Source organism: Mustela lutreola, chromosome 5, assembly GCF_030435805.1.
Source record: "Mustela lutreola isolate mMusLut2 chromosome 5, mMusLut2.pri, whole genome shotgun sequence".
Classification (NCBI taxonomy): Eukaryota; Metazoa; Chordata; class Mammalia; order Carnivora; family Mustelidae; genus Mustela; species Mustela lutreola.
This window is the reverse complement of record NC_081294.1, coordinates 3,757,668-3,775,171: the sequence shown is the minus strand read 5'-3', so window position 1 is coordinate 3,775,171 and position 17,504 is coordinate 3,757,668. Positions and strand designations below refer to the sequence as shown.

At 51.1% G+C, this 17,504-nt stretch overlaps 1 protein-coding gene across 3 annotated transcripts in view; it reads right to left on the bottom strand.

Annotated features, from left to right (window-relative positions):
* The window catches only part of ADAMTS16 (ADAM metallopeptidase with thrombospondin type 1 motif 16), a 150,348-nt gene that overhangs the window by 42,491 nt on the left and 90,353 nt on the right, over positions 1-17,504 (bottom strand). For all 3 annotated transcript variants that reach the window (XM_059173597.1, XM_059173595.1, XM_059173596.1), the window contains exons 15-17: positions 16,310-16,433; positions 15,647-15,891; positions 13,689-13,827 (exon numbers count right to left, since the gene is read on the bottom strand). In XM_059173597.1, the coding sequence (XP_059029580.1) occupies positions 13,689-13,827; positions 15,647-15,891; positions 16,310-16,433 (508 nt within the window). The remainder of the gene's footprint in view (positions 1-13,688; positions 13,828-15,646; positions 15,892-16,309; positions 16,434-17,504) is intronic.

The window sequence follows — 17,504 nt, the reverse complement described above, 5'->3', positions numbered from 1 at the left end:
ATTATATTCAGGAACTTCTAAGTTCTAACAAGTTAATAGTGGGGGGAGCTGATGCCTGGCCCAAAAGTCATCGAAGTAGGTAGGGCTACGTTCCTTTGTTTGCACATGACCTCCGATGAGCCGGGCCCATGTCTCCATGTGGAGAGGAAATAGGCATCAGCGTTTTATGAACCCACTTTTCCACTTAACTAACAAGGAATGAGAGACTATAAAATTAAAAAGAAAAGCATGTCTGCTTAAGCTATTCTGCTCAGAATCATGGGGCCTCCCTAAATCAAGCTAGTTAACCACACTGATCTAATTTAGGTGAAGCTGATATCGAGCAGCGGCACAATTTCCTAAAACTGCTAAGAGTGTGTCCGTCCTAATGAGAAGAGAAGGAAAGGCGATCTTCCCTCTCCACTTACGTGTCAATTAAACAGTCCGTTCTTTTTATTCTGTAACCAAACTGGCTTGACTTTTTAGGATGTGTGACTTTATAAATACTGGTTTCAGCTTGGTTTCCTGTTTGAAAATTAAAGACGTGTGAAAGCCAACCCTTCAGCTCCAGTCCCAACAAACAACCCGGACTTAATGGCCGCTGGGGGTTCCGAGCAATTCGCAGGCTCTCCATTAAGCAAATATGAAATTTGGTTTTGCTTTGAAATGGCAAAAAGCGTTTACTTTATTAAAGTGCTTGTTTTTCTTCTCAATTGGAGACATTTGTTTGGCTCCCTTCCTGAGTGCCTCTGTGTCAGCCAAGTCCCAGAGCTCTTACCTTTAACTGGATAAGAGGGAAATCTGGAGCTAGTAATTCTTGAAATAATTTAGTAACAATTACGAAGTATACAGATATCTATAACCCAAAGGAAAACGGGGTTTGTCTGACACACGTGCACGTTCTGGCTCTGCCAGTGCTTTTCTCAGCCGGTGACTTGAGATCTTTCCTTTTTCTTAGCGGGACACCAGCGGCATGCGGGCAACAACGCTGCTTGCGGGGAAGCACAGCTGCACAAAGTGCAAGGCTCCTGGCAGGGTCCCTGGGTCCCGCCCACCCAACGCCAGCGATGGTCGCCCCCACTCATCGTGGCGACTAAAATGTCTGCACACACGGGTAGTGCCCTCTTGGGTTGACAACCCTGTCGGACACCGGCGGATAAGGAAGAATATTTACGGGGAAGAGAAGATGGGGGAATGCAGTGTTGTCCTGAAATTTTTAGCAACAGAAGTAGGACAAAGCAGGAGGGTGATTCGTAGGTGCAAATAAGTGCATTTAAGAAAGTGACAGTGGTGAACAAGTAGAATTTGTGGCACGTGGCTAAAAGTAATACTCGGAGGACTGTTTGTGATCAGAAATACTTACACCAGTAAATGAGGATGGGCACCAATGAATGTAAGAGCAAATGGGCTCTGAGAAAAAAGAGCTCACCGAAGTAGAAAGAGCTGATCTAGATGGAAACAGAGATCCGTGTGTTAGAAAATGAACAGATGCCAGCGTATGCTTCCAGACAAAAACGTGAAGCAAATGTTACAGAAGGGAAAGTAGAAAATCCAAGAGCTGACTTTGGGGAAGGGGTGGTGACCTCTTGTCCTTGAGATCTGGGCTCAGATCCCACCGAGGAGGGGCCACAGCCCAGGATGCGGGGAGCAGAAGAGGGTCAGGGCTGCACAGCCACCTCCGTGGACGCAGCGGGTCTGAGCGTGCACTGTGGCGAGCGTCACCTTTGTGGTAATGCAGCCGTTTTCCTGGGAACCATCTGTGCCAAGGCTGGCTTGGCTCTTCCCCTAACAGGTGATTTCTGGACTGTTCTACAGCCTCCTGGCTCTTAATAGCCAGAGTGACTCTGAGAGTGAATGGCGGCTCTCTGACCTTACTCCCCCACCCTCCCAACTATTTTGCAAGCAAATGATCCTTTACATGGAGTTCTTCCTGACACACCTAGAGGGACCTGTGTTTTCCTGACTAACCTGCCGCTGACACACCCACTTAATGAAGAAAATAAGGAATGAGCACAAATATGCAAGATACAAAATGAGAACAAGAAAACATCCTACGCAGAAGAAATGAAGAGAATTTAATGAGGGAGCTTTGTTCAAATTTATAAGCATAATATTTAAAATCTTACCAAAAAGATGGTTTTCTGAATCAGCAAAACTCCAGAAGAGAAACAAGCTATGCGGTTTCGTTACCAGACAGAATACAAAACCATCTCGAAGACCTAATTCCTGAAAATGCAAGAGTCAAACGATGCCAACAGATCCCACCACACGTACAAGAAGAAATAGTGCCAGTGCTAGTTAAATGACTCCAAAGCTCAACGTGAGAGCAAGGGGCAGGAGGGCAGGCGGTCGGATGCAGGAAAGGCGGGTCATCCTCATGGACGAGAGAGGGCCGCAAAGGCGGGAGACAGAGGGCGGGCGCGGAGAAGGAAGGAGGTGCTGGTCCAAGGCTGAGGAGGACTGAGCACTTTAGGGAGCAGGAGAGGGAGAGCCAGTCTGGCGGTGAGGAACCTCAGGGACACGGCGCAGGGCGCCTGCAGAGCCTCAGCTTTGGAAAGGAGGAGAAGGTCCTCTGGAGCGAAGGCAGGGGTGAGGCACAGGGAGCTCTGGCTTGGGGGGCACGCGGGGCTGGCACTTGGCAGGATCATCCCTGCAGAGGGGATGTGAGCTGCCCACAGGGACGTGCAGGACACCCACGGGGTGAGCGCGTCCCGCCCACCTCCACCTCCGGCCTGGCTTCCCAGCAGCTTCCGCGGCCAGTTAAAGAGCTGCCCTCAGTTCTCATCCAGCAGCATCAGCAAGTAGGTCTGGGATCGTGTTAGCGGGAACCGCTTCCTCCTTTTTCAAAATGACTGATGAAAATCACATGGGGAGGAGATGCTAACGGCCTGACTCGGGTGCCGCGCGTGTTTCCCAGGGAAGTTCTCATTTGTAACTCCCTTCCCGCCTTCCGCGTAGCCTGCCTTAGCTCCCTCCCAGAGAGCACCGAGCTGCCCCTGGACCACCGCGGTCGCTGGGGGGCGATCTCAAGGCTGCTGCTCTCGAGCGAGTGGTGTTCGCTCAACTTCTGTTCGCGTCCAGCCAGCTCTTCCCGGGAATGGATCTCCCGGGTTCCTGAACACCAGGACCGCAGACGTGCCTGTGAGGGCTGCCTCGGGCTCTGGGCAGGGGCCTGCCAAGTGGGCTTTCCACACAGTGAGTTAGGAGGGAAGGGCCCTCACAGGAACCCAATCGCAGCCACTCCCTGGATGGGCTCTCAGACTGGGTTGGGAGGCCTTCGGATTCTCCAGGGCCGGAGTGAGCCCAGGAATCTGCATTTCCAACAGGCTCTTGCATGGGATACCTGTTGCTGGCGGGGGCCAGTCATCCCCCCCACCCCCAACGCGTCTCTGTTCCCCTCCACGAGATTCCCCACACCGTGATCTTACATGGGTGGCGGCCAGGCTCCAGGGGGTGAAATCGGATTCTTTACAACCCCGTACATCAGATCTCGTGCCACTGCTCCAGATCTGTGCCCACAAGCAAACAAGACTGTGTGTGTGTGTGTGTATGTGTGCATGTGTGTGTGTGCACGCACACGGGCACACATGTTCTCTGCCCAAGACTTTTAGGAACGATGCCCTCAGAATTCCCACCTAAGTGTGGAGCCTAAACTTGTAATCACTAAGGAATTTGGGGGTTCTTGGGAGGGTCATCGTAACAGTTTGTTGAAATCACTGTGACGACCACGCTCAGTAACGCTTGTGCTTCCTCAGGAATCTGAACCATCACATTAAGAAGGGGCTGTTCCCTCCACACCTAAGAAGGGACTCTCCGCCAGCGGTGGGTACCCACAGCATGCTAGTGTGCGCGGGGGTCACCGTCCAGTCCAGAGGAGGGACGCCCCGGAAGGGCCGCACGTGGAGAGACATGGGGTGGAACGTGTGAAAACACTCGACCTTGGGTCGGAGAGCGGTTCGTCTTCTTTTCTTTCTGATAACGGCATTTTAACGAAAACTAATGACGACATCTGCAAACGTGTCCTCATGAAAATGCACATCTGTCTTCTGACATCGTAGACACTGGGCTGTGAGAGGTGGGGCAGGAGGGGCCGACCGCCCAGGCAACCGCCCACGGGGCCTTCTACCTGCCCGCAGCCTGTCCAGCCCCTGCCCTGACCGCCCCCTCCCTCCCGCCTCTTCTCGCTGGAAGGCTCAGCACCGAGAGCCTCAAGGGTTGCCCAAGGAGCTGATGTTCCGGTTTCTCTCTGACCCAGCCGGCCACCGCTGTGACACAGAGAGCCCAACCAGAGAGCACAGCAGAGGCCCCATAAAACATACACCTGTGTACTGGTGCACATGCACACACACACGCACACTGAACTGCCCTCCTCGGCAGAGGGCAGCTGGGGAGGCTGAGTCCCGTCTGTTTCCCTCCGCATCACAGCTCTGTGGGCGGAGCCCAGACGGCGCACCTGAGGTCCAGGGGGAGGGTCGTGTCATGGGGCCCGGCTACTTGGGAACAGGTTTGGGTGATGCTGTAAGAAACAATTCTTCAGTCATTAAGCGTCTGCCTTCGGCTCAGGTCATGATCTCGGGGTCCTGGGATTGAGTCCCGCATCGGGCTCCCTGCTCAGCGGGAAGCCTGCTTCTGCTTCTCCCACTCCCCCTGCTGCGTTCCCTCTTTCGTTGTGTCACTCTGTCAAATAAATAAAACCTTGAAAAAAAATTTTTTCACCACTAAGCCAGAGCTACAGAGAATCATGTGAGATCAGGTCTTTGCTTTGATCGAGGACCAGAAAATCCGTGCCCACGGGCTTGGCTAAGAACAGTCATGGTGCTTCTCTCAGCCTTGACTGTGAGCCTCGATTTCTGTGTGGTGCCTCTCAGATCTTCGAATGTTTCCCTCCCGCATGCTCTCCCAGACCTGCGCTCCTGGGGGCCCCACATTTGGCTCATCCGTCTGTCCACCATCTACGCGTAATACGGCAGGTGTTAAGTATTAAACAACATAAACAACCCTCATGTCTATGTGCAGTGCTATGTTTTTTTTTTTTTTTTAAGGTTTTACTTATTTATTTGAGGGATAGTGAAAGTCCTAGTGAGGGGAGGGGCAGAGAGAGAGGAGACGCGGGTTCGCCGCTGAGCAGGGAGCCCCACGCTGGGCTCAATCCCAGGACCCCGGGATCACAACCTGAGCAGAAGGTAGAGGCTTCACCAGCTGAGCCCCCCCAGGCGCCCCCGTCTATGGTCCCCGTTCAAAGGGCTCCCTTGGGTCCTTCATCAGAGACCTCTGCTCACCACAAGTGTAAGGATTTCATACTCAGCATCTTGGGGCGTCTGCTCTTTGGGTAAGGAAGGGCAGACGGGCTGTTAGGATGGACGCCGAGACAGCAGCCCGGGGGGACAAGGGAAGACAGAGCTCTACAGGAGAGGTTTCCGAGTACCAAACAGAGAGACAGCTGGGGCCCCCAGTGTGGGGCAAGTGCGTCCAGCACGTCAGGAGGCTTGTCTGGCAACAGCCACGGGAAGACGAGGTGCCACGTCATCCCGGCTGTCGGGACAGAGCGGGGACGGATGGCCTGACTCACCAGAGGGGAGGCAGGCTCCCTCCAAGGAAGTGGAGAAGTCAGGACGCGGGTCACCGGAACGCCTCTCTGCAGCAGAGACCCCCAGTCATCTGTCCCCCAGACTGAAGCCTCCACGCCCTCCATCCTGCCCTCCGTTCACACCAGTGCCCTCAGCTGCCTCCACGTCCTGCTCGCTGGCCTCTGTCACAGTGTGGCGGGAAGATGGGGGCCACGCTTTGACGCCCCCAGCCGCAGCAGCTACAAACCTGCACACCCGTGCATGCATTTCTCCAGGGGTGCGCGTGTGCACGTGCACAGGTCGACACACACGTGTGTGCACAAGAGCACACTCCTTTGAAGGCGACGACATAATCCCAGATAAGGAGGAATGTGCTCCTTGTCCCTGCCGGGGGCCTCGTGGGGAATAAGATCATGACAGGATCCCTCCTGCTTCAAGAGTTTCGGAGCCTAAACTGTCTGCTTTCTGAGGCAAAGCTGTAGCGTTAACAGAAGGGAATTGGGGCTGACATTTATTTGGCTGGACAGAGTGTTAGGAGCTTTACAGGTAGTCTGTCATTTCATCCTTAAAGGAACCCTATAGGGCAGCTTATATTATTATCCTCATTTTATAGATGGACTCACCAAGGCATAAAAGGCTTAAGTAGCTCCTAAGGTCATGAGATTTTAAGAGGCGGGGCCTTGCCGCGATGCCTGGCGGGCCGGGCACAAACGTCACGCGGTCTCCTCAAGCTCCTCGAGGCCCAGCCCATCACTTCCCGGCACAGTCTTTCCATCCATCCAACATGACATATGCAGGGAGAAACTGTAACCTCTTGTTTGATTTGTGTTTGAGACAGAAAGAGATGCTCACCGCTTTCTATTTCAGAAGTTCCTACACTGGCGGGCAATGTTTTAAACTCTATTCCCCGTGAGCTGAAGCAAGAGAACTCGAGTTCTGAATGATGGACATGACCTCCAGGCCCTGCTCCCTGCTTCGTGTCTGGGGGCAGGAGTGGGGGGGGGCACGGGAGCCCTGCTGAAGCCGCCCCCATGGAGGGGCACGTGTTTGTGGGTAACAGAGGGATGAGCCCATATCACCCTTTCCAAACACGGCCTTCGGGTATTTTTGAATCAAAAAGTCATTGGGAGGGGCACCTGGGTGGATCAGTGGGTTGGGCCGCTGCCTTCAGCTCAGGTCATGATCTCAGGGTCCTGGGATCGAGTCCCGCATCGGGCTCTCTGCTCAGCAGGGAGCCTGCTTCCCTCTCTCTCTCTCTCTGCCTGCTTCTCTGCCTACTTGTGATCTCTCTCTGTCAAATAAATAAATAAAAATCTTAAAAAAAAAAAAAAAGTTATCGGGATCCTGCATTTGCCCTGGGACAAATAGATCGTTGGTGGCTGGTGAGGGCCAGGCCCGATGCTAGACTCTGAGGGCTCAGCAGCTAATGAAAAGTAGCCAAGGCCATGACCGGCCATGATCCAATCCTGTTCCAGGCTGTCGTAGAAGGTAAACACAGAGAGAGCGCAGCAGATAGCAAAGACAGACGTATACCCAGGTCAAGTGTAAAAGGGACCACAGACATCCAGGCCAGGAAACTGAGAGCGCTGCTGATCTGGGGTCGGGGGAGCATGGCCTGTGGCCCAGGGGCATTCTGGAGCTCAGCACCAGTGAGCAGGGTGGAGACACACTCAGAGCCCAGGCAACACCAAACCCGGGGCCCCGAGTCCTTGTCTCAGACCCAGGGAAACGTTCTGGACAATAAGAAAATTTGCAGGTAGGAACCTGGTATGGAAGAGACTCAAAACCAAACCGACCCGAGTGACGCTCGATCCCACAGTGTTGGATCGAGTGTTGGAATGATTTATTTCCGCGTAGCTGATGGGCCCAGACCCTGGGCATTCTGACGAGATGGGCTTGAGAGTGTACATAAAATTACCTTTTCAAGTCCTACTATGGCATTTACCTCCATTTTTGCATTTTCAGAAGGAGAACTTCACCTGATATCTCCGGGCTTTTTCACCAGGATGAAATCAGATCACACGTACGGAGCAAGGCACAGGCAGGCTGGGGGGTGCTGGCTAAGCACGGTGGTAGTCACACGCCACAGCCCGCAGGCCGCAGGGCCTCGCCATCCACATGGGCAGCAGACAGGCTTACGGCCCGGGCACCCACGGCGGGGCCCAGGGATACGGATCTCCCAGGTAACGAAGCCTGGGGTGGCGAGGCCCACCGCCCGTCACGTCCGTTTGTAGGTGGCGGGATGCTTGAGCTCTTCGTTTGAAATTGATTTCCCCAGCCCATTTCAACAAGGAGAGATAGAAAAGTGAATTGAAATATTTCTGGCTCTGAGTGCTTTCGAATTGCTGAATATCCTGAGAAAATAAAAACACAGAGACAGCCACATGCCCCACAGCATGGAGGGTCCCAGGGCTCCGTCTTCACAGGAGGGTATGGATAATGGTGCGTCAGATGAGTTTCCCGTGAAACGGGGTCTCCTCCACCACCTAGCTGGAGGGTTACTGAGACTCAGGTCTCGTTTCTCAGACTGCGCACACATCTGGGAAGCAAGATCTCAGCAGGGCTTGCAATCGCTCAACGACTTGTCAGAAGCAGAAATCACCGAGCGCGCGGGAGTGCCAGAATCAGACAGGCCGGAGTCTAAGGTGGCCTGTGGTAACGGAGCAGAGAGGAGCAGCACACGTCTGAGGGCTGACGTCTGGAAGCTGCAGAGGGCGATCCCCTAACTGGGGACAACCCAGAGCGGAGCCTGCCTGTGGAAGACGGGGCTTCGTGAGCCCAGTGCTCAGAAAACTGTTACCGTCTTGTGGGAACCAGCCCTGGCCTGTTCTTCAGAAATCACTTTTAAATCTTCATATTTTGTTGAAGTACTGGAAGGGGACTGTTTTGTCTTGAAGACGACGGTTTTACTTGTCTCCAAGTTCTCACTGATTCTAACTGTAGAATGAAAACCAGCTGTGGTCCAACCTTATCCTTCTTTTATAAAGAGAAAGAAACCAATCATGGAAGCAAAACTACACGGAGCACTAGAAAATATTCCACAAATGAATGCACGCTGTCTTTTGAGAAGCATCATTTCTATCGCCGGGGCTAAGTATTCACGGGTGCGTCATGACCCAGCACTGAGGACCCCCAGAATCGGAGGGGGAGGAGAAGGCCAGGAAACCAGAGTGGGTAGTGTCCCGGGAGCTTCTCCGAGTCTCAGGGACTCCCCGCGGCATGCAGGGGACAGCTCTGCCTGGCACGGTCACAATGAGCCTCTGCTGTCCTGACGTGTCCCAGAGCCTGGAGGGTGGGGACAATAGTCATCTATGGATGTCCCGTGATGTCCTCCTGCAACAAGGAACTGGCCCGAATCTGATTCCCTGGATACGGCGACCTGTCCAAAACGGCGGACCGCGGAGCCACTAGTCTCGCTGTGGGTCCCCAGCACCCGTCCTTCCGGCGCCAAGTGTGGGTACCAGAGACCGGGAGCCCAGGCACATGTGCACTCTCCCCACAGCGGGAGCATGGTGAGAGGGGCCTGGTGTGACTCGGCGATGGGGCTGACCTCCGACGGACACTCGAACCGACTGCCCCTGGTCGGGGAGGTATGTCCCAGCTCAGGAGGCTCTGGGCAAGCTTCCCCGTTTCACCCTGGTCCTCTGAGCATGTCTGTGGAGATGGGCAGGGGTGGACATCGCAGCCCAGGCCCCGAGACAGGTGCTCCCTCTCCAGAAGATGAGCCTTTCCTCCATGTCTCCTCTGATTTTGGGGAACAAAGAGGTCAGGGTAACTTAGCAGGGCCTTGGATAAAGACACGGTCGGCATTTTCATGAACTTGGCTCAAAGGTAACCCAATGCAGGGACGAGACAGCAAGACCTATTTTAATTTGGTCTCAGGGACCAAAGAGGACAAGTTCAGCCCTTTTGTTAGAGTGTAAAAAAAGAAGGGACACTTTCTGCAGGATTCGGAGCCTTCTAGCAAGCAAAGGTGGGAAAGATCTACGCGAGCAGTGGCTGTGAGGAGAGAGGGTGACGTTGGCCGATGAGGAGAGTAGCTGTGCTGCGGCAGACAATGCAAGGTCTGCCGGACCCCGTCCCCTGCGCCACGCTCCCGGGTCCCCTGCGCGTTCTCAGCCCAGGGCACCCCTGTCTGCTTCCTCTCTGGAGAGCGCTCATGTTTCTGAGGACAGAGCCAGGGGACGTCATTTCCCTCTCGGTCTCACCACCGTGCCTCGGGCCTGTAAGGCAGGACTGCAGGACTGAAGTCTTCCCTCCCGAGGCTGAGATGGGCTGTTGTGCCTTGTTCACCGGCTGTAACACTGGAGAGGCACCAGACACTCCCCGCGGGAGGGAGCAGGTTACTATTTCACTGCTCAGTCCACAGACCGGAAGTGAAGCACAGGTCTCTGCGTGTCCTCCCGACTTTGAGAGTCTGAGGGTCAGACGCGCCTGCAACGGCCGGTGGACGGAGCAAGTGAGGGACGGAGCAGTGTCAGCTGCTCGCGGTCCCCTTCCCTTCTCGGAACCTGATCGATGAACGAACAAAGTTCATGCCTTAGACTATCGGTGATGGCGGAGACAATGGTACTGGAAAAGTATGACAGGCTGGTTCACAGCCAATTTTAAGATTTGTCTGAGAAATTTTTAAAGATTTTGTTTAATTGAGAGAGAGAGAGAGAACACGTACACGAGCTGGGGGAGGACCGGAGGGGAGGGATGGAATCTCAAGCAGCCCCTGGCCGAGCGTGCAGCCCAGTGTGGGGCTCAACCTCCCACCCCTGAGACTGTGACCTGAGCTGAACCCAAGAGGTGGACCCTTAACCAACTGAGCCACCCCGGCACCCCTAAGATTTGTCTGAGAAATGCTAATTGTGAATCACATCAATGTTTTCACTTGAGCAAAAAGCATTATCCCCAGACATTGCCTGGTGCATAGTGGAGAGTTTAGAACATAGCTCTAAGCCAGATTTTTTTTTTTTAATTATTTATTTGACAGGCAGAGATCACAAGGAGGCAGAGAGGCAAGCAGAGGGAGAGGAGGAACCAGGCTCCCTGCTGAAGCAGAGATGCGGGGCTCGATCCCAGGATCCCGGGATCACGACCTGAGCCGAAGGCAGAGGCCTTAACCCACTGAGCCACCAGGCGCCAAATTTTTTTTTTTTTAAGATTTTATTTATTTATTTGACAGACAGAGATCACAAGGAGGCAGAGAGGCAGGCAGAGAGAGTTGACCAGAATTCACTGCCTACTGGTCAATTGTTTCCTCAACACAGCCACTGGTAAGCTGGGGAACTAACCGTCCCCAGCTGAAGACGACGCTCTACGGTTAATCCTTGACCATTGACCGTGTGCTCTCAGACTACTGGGGAGGGCTGGAAGTCCATCACACGTGGATCAAAAAAAAGCACATGTGAGGACGAAGCAGGACAAAGCCTCGACCTTCAAGTGGTCACGACATGAAGTGCTGCTTTGTCCATGAGGGGCCCCTTACTAGCCGCCCTTCAGGCTACTGTTCAGGGATGGCTATGAACATAGTTTTGTTCCTCCGTGTCCTGAGTGGGACCATGGCAGCTTGTCTGGCCCCATCCCCAGCGAGGAGCCTGTATCCTTCTCTCTGTTTCGTAATTAGAGCCATTGGTCTGCTCTCTGTGTGCACAGAAGAGAATCCTATGTTTTCCTCAGAAAGCTCTTAATGTCAGAATTTAAATATGATTTCATTATTTTATTCTTAGTTAATGATGGGAAGTGTTCGTGTGGGTCAAGCACATTAGTATTAATTGTCCAGACTTACTTTTTTTGTTAATCTTTGTTTTTCTCTATTTCTTTCATGTCTTTTATTAGAGCAACTATTAAGAATATTTGAGGGGTTTGAAGCGGCCGGGGATGGGAGGTTGGGGGAACCAGGTGGTGGGTATTAGAGAGGGCTCGGATTGCACGGAGCACTGGGTGTGGTACAAAAACAAGGAATACTGTTATGCTGAAAATTAAAAAAAAGTTGAATTCATTTTTACTTAAAAAAAAATCTTACTTGTATTCTTTTCTTTCTTTCTTTCTTTCTTTTTTTTTTTTTTTCCAGTGCTCAAAATACATTCCTGGAAACCTATAAACTTCCAAGACTGAATCAGGAAGAAATGGACAACCTGAACGGACCAATATCTAGTAATGATATTGAAGCCGTGATCCAAAACCTCCCAAAAAACAAGAGTCCAGGATCTGACGGATTCCCTGGGGAATTCTACCAAACATTGAAAGAAGAAATAATACCTATTCCCCCGAAGCTGTTTCAAAAATAGAAACAGAAGGAAAACTTCCAGACATCTTCTATGAAGCCTGCATTATCCTGAACCCCACACCAGGCAAAGACCCCACCAAAAAGGAGAATTTCAGGCCTATATCCCTGATGATTATGGATGCTAAGATTCTCCACAAGATCCTAGCTAATAGGATCCAACAGTGCATTAAAAAGATTATCCACCATGACCAGATAGGATTTATCCATGGGATGCAAGGGTGGTTCAACATTCACAAATCAACCAGTGTGATAGAACTGGTCAATAAGAGAAGAGAGAAGAACCACATGGTCCTCTCCATTGATGCAGATAAAGCATTTGACAAGATACAGCATCCGTTCCTGATTAAAATGCTTCAAAGTATAGGGATAGAGGGAACATTCCTCAACTTCATAAAATCTATCTATGAAAAACCCACAGCAAATATCATCCTCAATGGGAAAAAGCTTGCAGCCTTCCCGTTGAGATCAGGAACACGACAAGGATGTCCACTCTCACCATTCTTGTTCAACATAGTATTAGAAGTCCTAGCAACAGCAATCAGACAACAAAGAGAAATAAAAGGTATCCAAATTGGCAAAGAAGAAGTCAGACTCTCTTCGCAGATGACGTGATCCTTCATGTGAAAAACCCAAAAGAATCCACCCCCAAACTACTAGAACTCATACAGCAATTCAGCAACGTGGTAGGATACAAAGTCAATGTACAGAAATCAGTGGCTTTCTTATATACTAACAATGAAAATACAGAAAGAGAAATTAGAGAATTGATTCCATTTACTATAGCACCAATAACCATAAGATACCTGGGAATAAACCTAACCAAAGAGGTAAAGGATCTGTACTCAAGGAACTACAGAACACTCATGAAAGAGATTGAGGAAGACACAAAAAGATGGAAGACCATTCCATGCTCTTGGATCGGAAGAATAAACATTGTTAACATGTCTATACTGCCCAGAGCAATCTATACTTTCAATGCCATCCCATTTTTACTTTTTCTTTATTCATTAGATTCTTACTTTATGCAAGTGCCCATTTTGTTTACTTTTTTTTTTACTTAAATATATAACTGTCTATATGATGCTTAATTATTAAACCAGGAATTCACAAAGTTAAAATCTTATATCTTTTTGAAAATTTGTTTGTTTTCTAAATATCAGATAAAATTGAATATTGTGTTTCTACATTTGAAAAATTTACCTGTCACTCTTTATCAGACTATAGTATGTCTGGCTCTAGCTGAGAATGTTCTTGCAGTGAACTAACTTTATCGATTCAGTCATGCCTATGGTCTAGTTCTTATGGCATTAAAATGACAAAGCTATCGACTGTCATGTGAAATTCTCCTTTTGACGTGCCTTTTCTAGTCATTTCCAGTGCAACTTGCATAAAATTCTTGTGCTTTCTGGATGAATTTCAGTATATGACCTCATAACAAATTTTTTGAGTGAGACCATTTGACCAAACCTCCAACTGTATCACGGTGTTTTCACGTAAGCTTCTATTTCTCGTCCCCAGCACAATCCACAATACTTTGAGTGACTTTCATTTCAATAATCTCAAACAACAAAACTAGACTTTATCACATCTTCACTTGGAGGGAAAGGAGAAACCAGTTCAGTGCACGAGCTCCTCAGAGCCCCTCGCTGAGGTAGATGGATGGGAGAAGGCAGGCCAGGCCTTTCAGGGACATCCAGAGCCCCTGTTCTCTGCTCTCCCTCGGGGACAGGTGGCCCACCTCAGGCAGAAGCTCCGAGCTACCTGCCGGGACACGGGGTGGACCCATGAGTCCGGCATGCCCATGGCCCGGATGCACCAGGGCCCCGCAGTGCCCACCACCAGGGGAGGTGTGAGAAGTGACCTACCCCCACCGCAGGACACGGAGCACTCGGACCGAATGACGGCCCACAGGTAGCGAGGCTGGCCACCCGGCTGCTTCTCCCCCCGCAGCCGAGGCACAGAGTACTCCCAGGCAATGCCCGGGTTCCTTCCCTGGAACAGGAGCTGGAAAACAAAGACAAAAACAAAAAAGGAAAGAAAAAGAGGGGTAGAACAGTTAAAGTGGAACTGACAAATCAAAGCCAATTTGTAAATAATACATAAACAACCACATCAACAGTAAGCACGTTACAATGAGAAACCCTGCCCATCCTCCAAAATCCGTAGGAACTTTCTAAACGGAAGTGAACTGTCAGCAGGAACCAAGCACATTAGGAAAAACGTGGACATTTGACTCCTGGACTTCACATGTAGTACCGGCCTCCACGCGCGCCTTCGGACGCCTCTGCAGCCCAGCTCAAGTATTTGGTTACTCCCCCGCTGTTTCCTGGAACCCCCCACAAGTCCCGTCCTTCTGACCGAATCAGAAAGTGCTGCCTATAGATCACTGTCCCACTTCCTAGTGAGTCCAAGCAACCCAGGCCTCCTGAGTGGGTATCAGTGAGACCGGCTGCTAAGTTCCTTTGCCGACTGGCATGTACCGTGCAGTTCCAGGAGAACATGATTCATCAGTAAAGATCTCTCAGGTTGCGCCTGTCCGTGACCTATAGTTTAGCATCTCCCATTTGAACGCTTCCCTTCTTAGCTTGAAACCCAGTCGTATGGACCCTCCAATTCTCACTCACGAATGCCTCAGATCCACTGATCTCAGTGAGAAGCCTTCTTATTTTGGAGCCTCACCATTAATCTGTTGATAGAAATCCCATCTCTGAGTCTTAGAGCCTTTAGCGGTCCTCATGTGATGTGCCCACGGGCAAAGACACTGGCCCCTCCCTGACAACACAGCTCAAGTCCTAGTCGCTGAAGGTGTTGGAGGACAGGGGCGAGCCCTGGCGAGGGGCTACACGGCCGGGTACTGCGCTGCTCTCCTGCCGGATATCCTGAGCCTCTGCCACTCTTCTCCCATCCCGAGACGCTCCCAACAAGCCATGTTCCTCTTCACATTTGCCTTATCTCTCCTGTGTGGTTATTCCAGCTGACGTCCGAGATGGCGGGAGAAATAACCAGAGCAGGGATTCAGGATGAAGAGCAGAGGTGAGGGTCTGAAGGGACAGGACACGGGCAGATGGGGTGGCCGCCCCCAGACGGTCCCGGGGAGCATCTCCCAGGAAGATATGAGAGGACAGGAGGGGCTGCCTGGCCCCCAGAGCAGGTAGGGGGCATCTGGTTGGCTCATGTCTGCATACCCAGTTGTGGGCTGAGGAGGCTGCTTTTGAGCCAAGTGCTTTCATCTTGCATAGAAATACAAAAATGTAAGGGGTTCTGCAGTACTGACCCCCGACCACCTCCACCTGCTCAGTCCCATGGGGCAGGTCATGGTGCAGGGAGAGCCTATCTGCAGTTTGTGAGCCTCTGTGGCCGTGGGTGGGGAGCAGGAGGGCGGTGGGTTGGAGGCTCTTGCGAGACCCCTCCCTGCACACTGGGCCCACATGAGGGCACAGCGGGGGCCCTGCTCATCTTGCTCCCACTTCACAGGATTTGGTGCAATGCTGATCCCACGCCAAAGAGAGGTGCAGGCAGAGTCCCCTGAGTGTACCAGCTTCTCACAGCCAGAGAGCTTGCAGGACCAGGGCAGACTTTTGTAAAAATCCACTAATAAGGAAACCTGAGCAGGAGCTGCGTGATGGACATAAGTACAAATGTGAGGAGGCCCCAGAAAGAGAACGAGTCCACGGCCCTAGGGCATCCACCAGTGCTGTTTCTGAGACCCCTCAAATTATAAACCTCTTTCTGTGCATTTAAAACTATACCAATGGCCCTCAGTCCCCACCAATGCCAGAAGGACCCCCACACCCCAGCCCGAAGGTGAGAGGCTGGAGTCTACCTCCACAACCAGGGTTTCGTTGGTTGGCCCAGACGAGGTCAAGCTCTCCGGTTCGTGGGAGGACCGTCTGTAGTCGAACGTGGTGCCTGAAAACTTGTATCGGCCGGGCCAGTCGACCGTCCAGTGTCCGTTCAGGTAGTACTTTCGGAGGGTGTTGCGCACAGAGATGTAGGAGGTAGACACGTTCACTTCGCGGATGCGGATACTCCGGGCTCCGGGAGGAATGGTGACCATCTGATAATATTCTACAGGGAAGGGAACGGGAGAGAGAGAATGTGCTGTCTCTCTCAACACACCGAGCCGAAATCCCTACGCACCTGGGGTTCCCCACCACGAAAACCTGAGGATCCACATTGGGAACCAGGAGGAACTCTGGTGTGGCAGTCAGTTCCATTAGTTCTTTAAGTGACTTCTTCCCTTTCCTTTTTTTTTTTTTTTTTTTTTTTTTAACTGGAGCAGAACTATTATTATTTTCACTAGTAGTAACCTAACAACTACTTCCCATCCAAAGGAAAGGCTTGAGAAGCAGAGCAGGGATGGAGAGTGTGTAGGTCTTTGCAGGACCCTTTGCTGCTGTTTCCACTGCACCTCAAGGGTTTCCCACCAGGAAGTTCCACTCGTATCTTCTCTGCTCAACACCGGCCCGCAGCTCCGCGTACTCACGGTTGGCGCCATGGGAGTTGGCATAGAGCCCCTTGTGCGTCGTGCAGTCTGAATTATTGCCCCTGCACACACCGCAGGAGTCTTCCACAGCGTCGGACCCAAGGACGTTGTCACATCCGACTCTCTGGGGGACCGAGGTCACACGTCATCCATGCAAGAGAAGACAAGAGCGAAGTCACCAACCTCCAGTGAGAAATCTCCCCATAAGAGCAGAACATTTCACTCACACAGGGTAGTTAACAAATACTTATTGGATACCAAATATGTGCACAGCAAGACTGTAACTCGACTCTTGGGTCCAAAGGAAGAGACACTGACATCTGTTCTCTTCAGTACTGCTACATGACCTCAGTATCTGGAGCCCTCAGCGAAATCTCTCCGATTGTCATGTGGAGAGAACAGTGCGTTTCAGACTGACACAAAGCTCTTAGTAAATGACAAGCAGTGTGTCCACAGGAGGGTCCACTGGACCCTGCCACTATGCCTCTATAGTGCCGTGTGTAATGCAGAGAAGTAACACATGCCACGTGGGATTATTCCCAGCAGTAAATTATGTAATTATGTAATTACTATCTTAGAACTTAAGGGGCTCTTTATAATGTCTATGGTACCTGCCAATGTTACACTTCCCAACAAAGAGTTTAGTATATACAAGTAAAAAATTCAGAGATGAAGTAACTATAGCCAGCAATTCTTTCTTTGAAATCCTTAGGGCCAGATGCATTTCAGAACTCAGTGTTTTTGGATTTTAGGAAGGTAATTTACATATTATGCACATAACATGCAAGTCCCAGCAGGACCCAGGGCAGTGCCCATAATAAAACACATAAATGATGTTCCTATAGCAAAATGCGAACATGGTCACTCTAAGCGAACTAAATAAAACTGACAAATATTCTCACATCAGTTAAGGGCGGGTTTTGGCCAGCAAACAAATTCAGGGACGCTTACATTGTGCAGCCCAATATACTTTCTGTTTCATAGCTTTCGGGGTTTCAGAATTACACGTAAGGGATTGTGACACTGTATCGTTAAGAATACCTGAAAATAATGAAATATTTAACAAGTCAACTAGTAATGGGACCAAATGGACAGAGATCTGAACATGAATGCTGAAAGAGATCTGGATAGAATGGAGTCGATCTTCACCCAGTAAAACGGATGACAACGTGTGTCTCAGTGGCGGACCCAGCTC